The following is an 11614-nucleotide window of genomic DNA, read 5'->3' on the forward strand; positions in this document are numbered from 1 at the left end:
TTAGTTTTGTTGCTTTTCAGCTATAAACACTCGTCAACAGTTCATTAATTCATTTCACCATTAAAAAAAACAAAAACAGGTGACTTCATAAATGCCTTTAAGGCAATTATTTTAATTGTCTTCTTCGTATAAGAATGACAGTATTTCACGTTTTCTGTGTGAGCTGCGTTTAATGGACTCGACTTAAAACTACAAAAGTAAATGAGACCTGTTTTTCACCACGGCATCAGTATTCTTGTAACGTTTTCTTGGGAGGAAACTGAAAATCCATATTTTCCCAGTGCTTATGAACGCAAACATGTGGACACTGTACCCAGGAAGCTTGCACGCGGTGGTTTAATCTCCTCGACCAGCAGAGCAGGAACTTGTCTGGTCTGTGAATCGAGGGAATCTGGTAAGTCCTTTTATATTTACCTAATGGTCAGCGTCCTGCACGTGTACACAGTCTCTTTACACTGCTTTGAGTCATATCGCTGTTCCGAAGTCTTCTGGTTTAAAAAGTGAAGCCAATTCGGTTTAGCTTTCCAAATCCTTCTTAAAATCTTACTTTTATCCCGCGGGTGTAACTGTTGTTTTTTTATTTGAATTCAGTAAATTGCATTACCCCGGTTTTAGCTTAGGTTTTGGTCACACTGACGAAACCAGGTAGATAACTCCAGGAAAAACTTAAAGACCCCCCCCCCCCCCCCCCCCCCTTTGGGTGGGATCAGCATGACTCCATCCGCATTAACCAGTTCAGACACTGAAAAGTTAGAACTGTATTATTATTTATATAATGATGTAATCTGTCAGGTTCCTCTGAACAGCTAATATGTCACGTGAGAGTTATTTGACATTTTCCGCTTAAAAGGTACAGTTATTAAAGATGCATGACATGATCTGGCAAGCGGGATCTTTGCTGAGTCAGTAGAAATAACCCAATAATTTGGGAACCATATAAGGAGCCAAGTATGAGTCAGAGCAAGCTAAAGTAAGTCATGAAAAATAACATGAGTTTAGATTGGAGGTCAAGGAGTAGTGTTTACCTAGCCACCCAAATGGTTCAGAACTGAGTAACCACCGCTCTTGATCCATAAAAAACCGACAAGTGGCATCTCTTCTGCAAAATGGAGAGGTAGAGCCTATAATGTGGAGCTGGGTCTCAGGTAATGCTCAGAGAAGACGTAATTGACTTATTGCATATCGCGACAGGCCTAGCAATAAGCTCCCTCTTTTTCTTCCACAAGTAGAAGGCAACGACCATTTTCATACACACACCAACAGCCTTTTTGACTCTTTTATCCTTCCCTGCAACACCTGCAGAAATACAGTGTAAATAAATGCTAACATATAAATCGAGGTTGAGTCACACCAGAAAGTAAGTACATAATAATAATAATAACAATAATAATATCTGTGAAAATAATTATAATGATAACAAGAAAAACATTTATAAACTTTTATCAGGTCAGTTTATATTGACTACTTAAGTTAAAATTAATCCACATTAAAATGCTACTCACCGATTGCTGAGTGCAAATGATGGCCGAAGCACTCCAGCAGTGTCCAGTTGTTTAAATGTCCCATATGATACAAAATTCACTTTCTAAAGGTTTTCTAACAGTCATATGTGTCCTCATAGCCTGTGTATGAAGCCCAAAAATGAGAAAATTCTGCCACCTCTCTCGCTTGCTCCACTTTTTAGCAAATGTGTGCTCAAATGGGTGAGTCTGAGATCTTTTTCTTTGTGACCTCACGAAGGGAAATAACCACTGCCCCCAGTAGTGGATACTGTCATTGACCCACCCCCTGGATGGTTGAGTCTGCCATCTAAAATCGCTGAGCGGGCACAAGCGAAAACCAGATCCTCTTCCAGAGAAGGGTGTGGACAGGCACTATTCATAAACATTTAAAGGTTCAGACGCAGAAACAGCCGGATCTCAGTAGAACTCACTAGAGCCACATTTGAATTGACTGAAATGAAGGACCAAGGCTGAATTGGGGGTAATGCACTTTGAACACAGTGTTGTTGGATCTCTGACACCCATATGAAATTTTTGAAAAATGTATAATATGGGACCATTAAAATATCCAAAATACTGCCAAACTGGTGACGTGATCTTTCCTCTTTTATCCACAATTCCTGGTCACACTGCTGCACTCATTTTCACTCTATACCGTTCTCTGTTTTTAAGCAGTTGTTAGGCACGGTGGTGAAACATGAAACAGCTACTGTGCATTTTACTCAACGGCTTGTTGCAAGCTTACCAAAGAGTGAGTGAGTTTGTTGATGCCACCAAGTAGCTGGGCCGTGAGAGGTCGAGAGGCTAAAGCATTTCCTCTGCCTGCATCCCCCAGAATGTCTGGATCAGAGTTCAGTAATATATATATATATATATATATATATATATATATATATATATATATATAATCGGTGGTGGGGCGTCAGGACCAGCAAAGCCTTCTCTGCTGGCCTAAACACCATCAGAAGCCCTGACCTGCATTTACTACCTAAATTCTAATTATTCTAATTATAATTCAGTCATTTCTCATTCACTGCTTCCACTACGTGTATGTGGATGTTAGCTTTTTCTACAATCAGATTTCAGCCTCTATGTGCTGCCACGTGACTCTAATCTGTCCAGGGCCTTCAGAATCCATGGTGCTGGCCTTTGTAGCTTAAACTATATTAACAATGGGAGTTTTTCTTTAACTAATCAGATTTCAGATTTGCTTTACAGGGCCATCTAACTGGCCCACAATAACGTCAGCATTTGTGTGTCTTCTGATTGGTTGGAACAAAACCGTTACAGCCAAGGTCGACTAGCAAAACACGTCTTGTAGTGATTGCACATATCAATACCTTTGAGTTAGAAGTTTTCACGGCCACAATGGCTGATGGAGGAGGAGAATTTGACTCTGTCTCCAACATACTAAAAAAATCCACTTTCAAGGTGGACTTTTCCAGAAAAACTAGACCTTGTGAGGAGAGTTCAGCCAACCCCGAAGCTAGCTCACTTGTCTCAGCCTGAGAAAGGGTATGTTTGCCACTTCCAGACCGGTGCCTATGAGCGGTACCATTGTCTCACGGCCTCTGAGGAGGCTGCTGGGAATGTCTGTTATTTGCAAGTGATTGACGTGGTGTTTGGAGTCACAGTGGAGCGGTTTGTCACATATGAAGATGTTACAAGTCGCTGCACTTATCATCCGTTTCTTGGAGGAATATGAATGTCTGGATAAAGTTATGGCACAACAAAAATGGCCAGTTTGATTTTCTAACTAGCTTAACTGTGTATAACACTTTGTTTTTATATTAAACACACGATGCGAGGGCTTCTTTATGACGGGGTTCATGCTAAAGTGTTAGACTGTTGTCCCACTGAGATAATAGATGTTAAAAATACACTAAATGTTTATCTTTTTTTTGTGGTTGATTCAATGATGTAGCTTTAATGTGAGTTTCTGATGTTCATTTTATTTTTATTTTTTTAGGTGCCCACTCATTTCCTGTGCTGACACCTGTGTGAGTGAACGTTGCCATGGCAACTACGCCTCAGAGCCACATGGGAACACAGAGGCTGAGCCCCAGTGACTTTCTAATCACAGCTTTCAGGTTAGCACATCATCACTCAGTCACACAGCAGCCATTTGTGGGTCAAGAGAAATCACAGTGTTGTGTTCTCTGTTTTTGTTGTGTTATAGTAAGTTAATATCTTCAGTAATCACAGCAGACCTGAATTTAATCTGTTTTGTTAGACATCAGTCTCTCTGCTACATTACTGTACATTATCAGCTCTATCTTTTTCTTGTTGTAATGGTGTCTGGCTAAAAGACATATGCAGTGGTTAAACATTCTCAAACCAACAAATCCATTTAGTTTTTTTTAAGGGCAGATTGTTCTTTGCTTTCCTTTTCCTGATCATATTTTTACACGGTCATTTAATGACTCCGGAAATTAAGGACTTACCCCAAAGATCCAACAGAGGATATTAAAATCAGACTGCGCCGTATGCTGCAAGAGTTCGTGCAACACTGTGAAACCCAGGAAGAAAATGAGATGAAAAGAGGTATGTGACTGGTTTATTTAATAATACTTTTACTGGTTTGTTTTTATGTAATAAACCAGGAACAGTATGAGGGTTTCATGTTAAGGTGGCCACCATCATCACTAGTTTTTTTTAATGATTAAATAAAGGTCAAGCTTTTGTCCTGCATTTTCTTTTTTCTTTACAGAACTGGTAGAAAAGTGTTGCATTGAAGCTGAGATCTGCTATTACAAGATCTTGGAGGACATTGTCAAAGAACCAAAGTGGAGAGCTGACATCTCAGTGAGTGTGCTGCCCTCCTGTGGCCACAGCTGGAACTGTTGATTTGTTTTGTTGTTTCTAGGGATACAAGATGACGTATGCATGAAAGTGAAAGATATCACATATTGTGTCTTATGATGTCTTGCCTTTTTTCTTTGACGTAAAGCAGTTATTCTTATATCATGCTTACAGATAATTTTAAATCAAGAGCTAGTCCAGAGCTGTCTGGTGGCCTGCTGTCTGGACATTACCGTGACATCAAACCAACTACCATGTGACTTCACTGTGCTTCTTCAGATCTTCAAACTGGCTGCATACCACTTCCCACTGGTGTGTTTTTAATCAAAATTTACTGGGGTGCCTGGATTTAGTAGCGTGCTTTGCCCCCTGAACTTTTAAGATTGGTTTTTTTTTTTTTTTCCCTGTGGTCTGATAGGTGATTGGGTTGGTGATGTGGTCTTGGAAGGATCGTTCATATGTTAATGCCAAACACCTCCACCAAGTTGAAATAAAGATTTTGGAGCGCTTGGCCTGGACCAGTGACTCACTGCTGTGGAAGGAAATTAAAACCAATGACAACCGTTTACCTGCCTGCCAAGAGGTCAGCAGCAACACACAAAAACTCTTCACCTGAAACACGCTGTTACTTATCTGTAGATTTTTATATAATAAAAACACCATGACAGCAGTAAATCCCCACACAGACTAGTTTTTAAGATGCCCCTTTGCTCCATACACAGGTAATGTCTGCAACGCAGCTCGAAGATCTAAAGAGAGCAGCAGTCCCACCTGAACCTGACCAACCACAAGGTGTGAAGCAAAGCGATAAGACTACATTGTTAACAAAATCCAAGAATTAAAACTAGTTACACTTTAAATTATCAACTATTTTCAACAGCACCTGCGAGTTTGGAGATTCCTGCTGATGCGGACCATCGGTGTTCCAGCTCAGCTACAACTAGACCTCAGAAAATCATCCTCATGTTTATTTGCAAGGTGAGCTCATCCAAATTAAAGTTACCTTTGCTGTTCAATGGAGAGGTTTAGTGCAGCTTTCATTTCTTTTTTTGCAGGTTTACAAACTGATGGCATATCGCTTGAGTGAGATGTGCTCCAAACTGAGCATCTCAGATGAGCTAAGGGGGAACATCTGGACCTGCTTTGAGTATTCCCTTGTCCACTGCAGCTCCCTCATGGTAGATAGTCACCTGGACCAGCTGCTCTTGTACACCATTTTCAACACGACAAAGGTGTGCTTTGATTTATCTGAGAAAGCTCCCAGCACTCTACAAGTTATTATATATGCAGGGATGTTTTTTGCAAGTGTCTTTTTCATATGTTTTTGATAATAAATAAAAAGTCAGAAGATTTTGACGTATTTTGGATTGTGAGCATACTGCTGAGTCCTCATCACAAGCACATTATCGTTTGTGAAGTCATTGCACTTTGTCTGCTTTCACAGATAACCAACACCAATCTAACCCTCAATGACATAGTGGACTGCTACAAGTCTCAGCAATATGCCAGTAAGACTGTAAGTGTGATTTATTTATTTGTTTGTTTTTCATTTCAAAATATGTTCCCACTAGAAATGATGGTTATAATGGTTATAATTCTTAGAGGCAGTGTTCATCTTGTGATCTGCTTCAGATGTTCAGATGTTTAAATACAACCCCAAAAAGTAAATGCCGTGATCCCTACATTTACTTTTACTGGTATTTCACTACAGACAATATAAACCAGAGATATTTCAGAGATGTTTTATCTCAACTTTCCTTTCATTTATCAATACACATCCATTTTTCTATATCAGGCCTGCAAGTTGAGGCTTTTACCACTTTACAGTGAAGGTATTTTTCCTTATAACATTTAAATGGCATTCTGGCATTGAGGATGACTAGTGATGAAGCACTTTCAGTTGTTATATTCCATTCTTCACATCGGCAGCAGTAACAGGATTGTCATGGCATTTTTCCTTTCCAATATCTCCACATCTTGTCCGTTGGGGACAGGTCAGGACTGCAGGCAAACCCGTACAGTACTGCTCCTTCTTCTTCTTCCGCCATGTCTGCAGTGGTTTTGTCTTGTTGAAAATGTTAAAGACTGCATATGTTGCTCCTAACTGTAGTTTTCTACAGTAATACTGCTATGACAGCAGTGCAAATGAGCTTGGCTAAGGGCTCTGGTACAATCACCATCGCAATGCTGTTATTTGGTAACAAGTCGCTGTCTTCATTGATTTAGGGTCCACATGGTGCCCATTTCTAAAAATAAATAAATAAAAGAAGAAAACTGAATACTTAATGATCTGACCATAATAAACATTTTCACTCTGTGATGGTCCTTCTCCGGTGCCTCTGAGCCTTGACAAGTCACTGCCATCCCTGGACAAGATTAACATACACTTTTTTCTTTTTGGTTTCACGGGAACGTTTTAAGTGACAGTTGAGAAAGTTAGTCTGTATTGTACTGCTTGACAAGGTTTCCCAAAGTTTACCCATTGCACCTGTGGTTTAACTATTGATCAGTGATGGTCCTTGATGAAGCGCCATCTCTGGGATCTGAGATAACAGACACTTGTCCTTTTTTCCATTATGCAGTGATGTTCCCTGTGGCTTGCCTGATATTATGTAAAGAGGGAAAAATCCCCTCCTTTTATTGTGGAACATTATTTTTAAAGAACTTAATATTTTTAAATAAATGGAGATCCTCTGCCCATCTTTGTTCCTCGATAGCCTTTTATGGGTGGTACTATAAAACTAAACAATCAACTGTCTGCTTCAGGCAAAGTATTTCAAAAGTTAAACAGGTTAATTGTGTTAAAATCAGGTCAACATTTGGCATCATACTTTGCTTTAACCCTTAAATAAATGCATTTGTTTTGTTGCTTTTTTTCTGCAAAGGCTAACATGCTAACATGCTACACTGCAATAACAAACATAACCATTAAAGCTGCTCAATAACTGTGTCGTCATGCTAGCAGTAGCATTTAGCTTAAAGTACTGCTGTATTAAGTTGTAATGATTAGCTCTGTATTTCTCAACATAAGGTTGTTTTCTCAGGTCTGGGAAGACATGCTAATCTTACAAGCTATGGAAACTATGCCCACAGAATTAAATGGTAAGGCTTATCCATTCATTTGCATGTGGATGTTTATAAAAAAAACTCGGCATATATACAGTTAATGAAATGCACTGCTTTATTTTTCTAGCAGTTCACACAACCATTATTGCAAGTTGCAAATAGCTGCTAATTTAATATATCATGTAATATATAATGTATATAATGTAATGTAATGTGCTTTGCTATGATTCAAATACACCTTTTGAGATGCTGTTAGCACAATAATTTATCCACACTCATATTACCTGTATTAAGAAATGCCAGCATAATTATGTTGTACAATTACTTAAAAAAAAGCATCATTCACCCTATTGTTGGTTACAGATGAGGGAGACCACACAGGTATTACACTGACCCCCATCACACCATCAGGAGCTGAGATGAAAGACAGTCTCATTCATTTTCACCGAGAATATAGAAAGAAGATGCAGCACTTTGTCCAGCAGTTTGCCCCAAACTTTGGGGTAAGTGAACCATTCTTGATGGAAGTTTGACCAGCAAGAGAGGACAGGAGCAAACTGATGAAGAATATACACTAACAATTGATTTCCTCTGCAGGGAGACACTCCTCAGTCTCCATACCCCCTACTGCGGAAAGTAAGTCGCCGCCTGCGTGACAACATCTCCGTCTCACTTTTAACAGAAAGCAACTCGACCCGTACACCTGGACTCTGCTACTACTTCGGCTCAAGCACCTCAGAGGTCTGTGGATGTGACTCTGTAAAGTCTAGGCAAATTATTTTATTAGAAATGAGTCCATTTTAACAAGTTATCATAAAAAGTGTTAATAAATTTCCTTCCTGCTCTTATAGTGTCTACATGAGATCAACAGCAAAGTTCAAGCAGGCGTTTCACACAAAAGGGCACGCTGTGCTTTATTATTAGATAACGTGGATGAAGAGGACGATAGTCCTTCATCCAGAAGACGTCATTTGGACGGTCAGTGCGCTTTGGAGAGGCGACTGAAAAGTGTTGTAAATGATCGAGCAAAAGTAGGGAACCAGGACTAACTTTTTTCACTCCAAGCCACAGGGTGGAGTAGAGCATCTGGTCCCACCACCTTCTCTTTTGGCTCACTGTGTTGCAGCATTACTTTGTGCGCCAGAATTAATAATTGAATTGATGACTACTACTCTTATCTACGAGATAAGACAACACTATACTTCACAGCCTGTTTGGGGCTTTTTTTTCCCACCAAGCAGGTCTACTTTTATAAATGCAGTCTGGTCTGTGTGACTTTATTTACACTGACAAAAGAATTGTCTTTAATTGCTTATTGGACCTAAATCAATCTGTGCAATCTGTCCGAGCAAAAGCACATTTAATTTATTTTGTTTTAAATGGAATTTTAAATACCAGGAATCCACATTTTTTTTTTCTCAAAGCCTTAAACAGGCATCTTCTAAATATGCTGCATCAGGTTTTAATCGGTTTCACATGGAAATCTGCTAGTGTTATAATACCTGCCACCTACCATTAAAACCCTGATTTTAATTTTTTGTGGATTTAAAATGTTTGATAAATGTAGGATATAGATACAGATAAATACAGATATTTTCTGTATTTGTAGTCCTTCTTTATTCATTGATATTATGAAAGTAGCAACAAAGTGTTGATTTCATGTGTGTCTTTGATATTATAATAATATTCACACAAACGATCCCCAAGAAAATAAAAGGTTTCCTGGTTGAAGCAGGACAAAAATGAATGAATGAGTAAATAAAGACCAACGTCATGTTCCCTCTGAATTAATTAGTGTGGGACACTAAAGCAGTATTTCCATGTGTTTTCATCCTAAATGTATTCTGGGACTTTAAAGATAATTTCAAGTAATACTTTATAAATGTTATAAGTTAATGACAAGTTATTTTAATTTCTAAGAAGAAATAATGGAGTTCATAACAACATGTGCACAGATGAATACAAATATAAGTGAGTGGCAGGAGGTCTACAGGTAAACATAATGTTTATAATGTGTCGAAGCTATCATGGCGTTATTAAAAAGAAGGAATGGGGTCCAGATGTTCTCAAATTGTTCCTTTGTAGAGAGAAGCAGACAGGTCAGCTATTCCAGAGAAAATCCTCCCCTGATGATCCTATGCCAGTTTATTTTAATGGATTGTTTCTCACTTATCCATGATGAGATAATATTAGGTTCTGTTTGACCCGGCCGTTTTCTGTAAATTTCATATAAGTTAACTTTAAATGTTTTTCTTTCTACATAATCACACATTTCTGTACTGAAAAGAAAGCAACAGTCAGCTAAATCTAAGGAGCACTATATGTCTAACTTTCCTTTTACCACAAAAATCCTTGAAAAAACGTTTTTAAGACAATTGTTAATTTAAAGAATAACGCCCTGTTTGAAGTATTCCAGTCTGGGTTTAGGGCCCCTCTTTTGTGGAACCAGCTGCTGGTTTGTGTGTGGGACACAGAAACTCAAGTTTTAAAGTCAAACTTAAAATGTATGTATTTGAGAAAGCTTTCCTCTGGTAGATCTGATATATAATCTTATGTATCTTTGCTTTTACTATCCTTTGTTATTGTAATGTGCTCTTATTCTAGTCATTTCTCAAATCTTATAGTTTTGTCTTGTTTTATTTTATTGTTTTTTGTTATTTTATAGCTTTTATTTTGTAAAGCACTTTGGGTTTATCCTATGGGCTTGACAACGTGATATATAAATAAAGTTGAGTTGAGTTCATTTTCATTTGTCAACTGTTAAAAATGTTTTTTACATGGTTTTGGTTTTGTCTTTAGGTCTCTGAACCTTTGTTTTGGTAACAGTATGACAGATTTTACCAACAAAATCTGTTTGGATGACGTTCAGGTGACCTGTTATACTGTATAAAACCTTCTGTGGAGCTGATTTACATATAGTTTTGTATCCTTGCTATGGTGATGCACCTAGAAAAGCTAATTATACAGAGCAGATCTGTCCATTGTGGGAAAATTGGTAACCATGGCTGTCACTAACACCTGCTTCTCTTCAGTGTTTATCAGTAACCATGCTCTGGCATGCTTCAGGGTTAATTTTCTACTACTATTGCTGGTGGGGTAATTGAAAAAAGGCAGTGTGATTCAGCAGACAAAGCCCTGTAACATAAAACCAACACACGGTCAAATAAACACAACAGAAAGTCTCAAGGTTGCCATAGAGAACAAAGCCTCCTGAGCCCACAACACAAATTTTAAGGTGATGAGGACCTGAAGGTCTGAGGATTGCCATCAGCTGAACAGCACTCTGCAGAGATTTAGCCAAATGGGTTGCAACACAAGCAGGGGCAACACTGTGGTGGAACCGTTTGAAAAACCAAAGGAAAGGCCGAACGCTACCACTGCCACCAAGGAGGCGTCTGTCGAGGAAATGGATGGAACAACAGAAACAGGAAAAGATGAAGAAGCAGAGAGCTCAACCTCAGTGCCACCAACTTAAATCTGTTCTCCAAGTAAGAAAAATACCCTAAATATGAAACACAATCTGTATTACACACTTGACTTATCTGAAATTTTCCTTTTATTTTCCTTTTGATTCTATCAATGAATGAGGATGTTGTGCCTCCCCATAAAGCAAGCAATTTATGACCGTTGTACGGGGTCACTTTGATACAGTCACCTCTGTAACTTGACTGCCAAGCTTCTCCCAGGCTGTTTGACATGACAAATAGGTAGAGTGGTGACTGAGATGAGCTCTGTTGTGTCTGTGGCGCTGTGTGTACAGATTGGCCTGTCCGAGGGTGAAGGAGGGCCTGTCAGCGGGAGGAGGCGATTCTGCACTACTGTCCATCAAACCTCTGTGTCATCTTAGCCAGCCACAGACTCCAGTACAACCACTTCTGAAGAAATCCATCTCTTATGTTCATGTTCCAGAAACTACTTAATGATAAATGTGCTGCTTTAAATCATGAGTTGTGCTGATTTTGTACCGGTGCTGCCTTTATGTACTTACAGATTTTTGCACACATCCCTGCGGCATACTTTGAATCTCCACCTTTTTTTTGTTGACTTTTTTTTTTTTTCTCTCACAGCCATTCACACACCACTGGTCAGGACTGATAGTTGCAACACACTCTTTCAAACCCTTCCAAATGTGCTGCAGGCTAAAGCAGCCACCCTTTAAGATAGTCAGCTTATATTTCAGCTGCAGGTATCTTGTTGCTTTTAACTAGAGCTAAAACACACACTTTGCAAATCAGGATACTGCA

At 39.0% G+C, this 11614-nt stretch overlaps 1 protein-coding gene across 1 annotated transcript; it reads left to right on the plus strand.

Annotated features, from left to right (window-relative positions):
- The first annotated feature begins 276 nt into the window (after window positions 1-276).
- LOC121631018 (retinoblastoma-like protein 2) lies at window positions 277-8448 on the plus strand. Its single transcript, XM_041971666.1, has 14 exons — window positions 277-394; window positions 3472-3592; window positions 3940-4046; window positions 4213-4307; window positions 4479-4616; window positions 4723-4887; window positions 5027-5096; window positions 5185-5282; window positions 5360-5536; window positions 5749-5820; window positions 7349-7406; window positions 7734-7873; window positions 7968-8111; window positions 8222-8448. The coding sequence occupies exons 2-14, from the start codon at window positions 3519-3521 to the stop codon at window positions 8417-8419; spliced, it is 1536 nt and encodes a 511-aa protein (XP_041827600.1). The 5' UTR covers window positions 277-394; window positions 3472-3518; the 3' UTR covers window positions 8420-8448.
- Window positions 8449-11614: the final 3166 nt, after the last annotated feature.

Source organism: Melanotaenia boesemani, chromosome 1, assembly GCF_017639745.1.
Source record: "Melanotaenia boesemani isolate fMelBoe1 chromosome 1, fMelBoe1.pri, whole genome shotgun sequence".
NCBI classification, from domain to species: Eukaryota; Metazoa; Chordata; class Actinopteri; order Atheriniformes; family Melanotaeniidae; genus Melanotaenia; species Melanotaenia boesemani.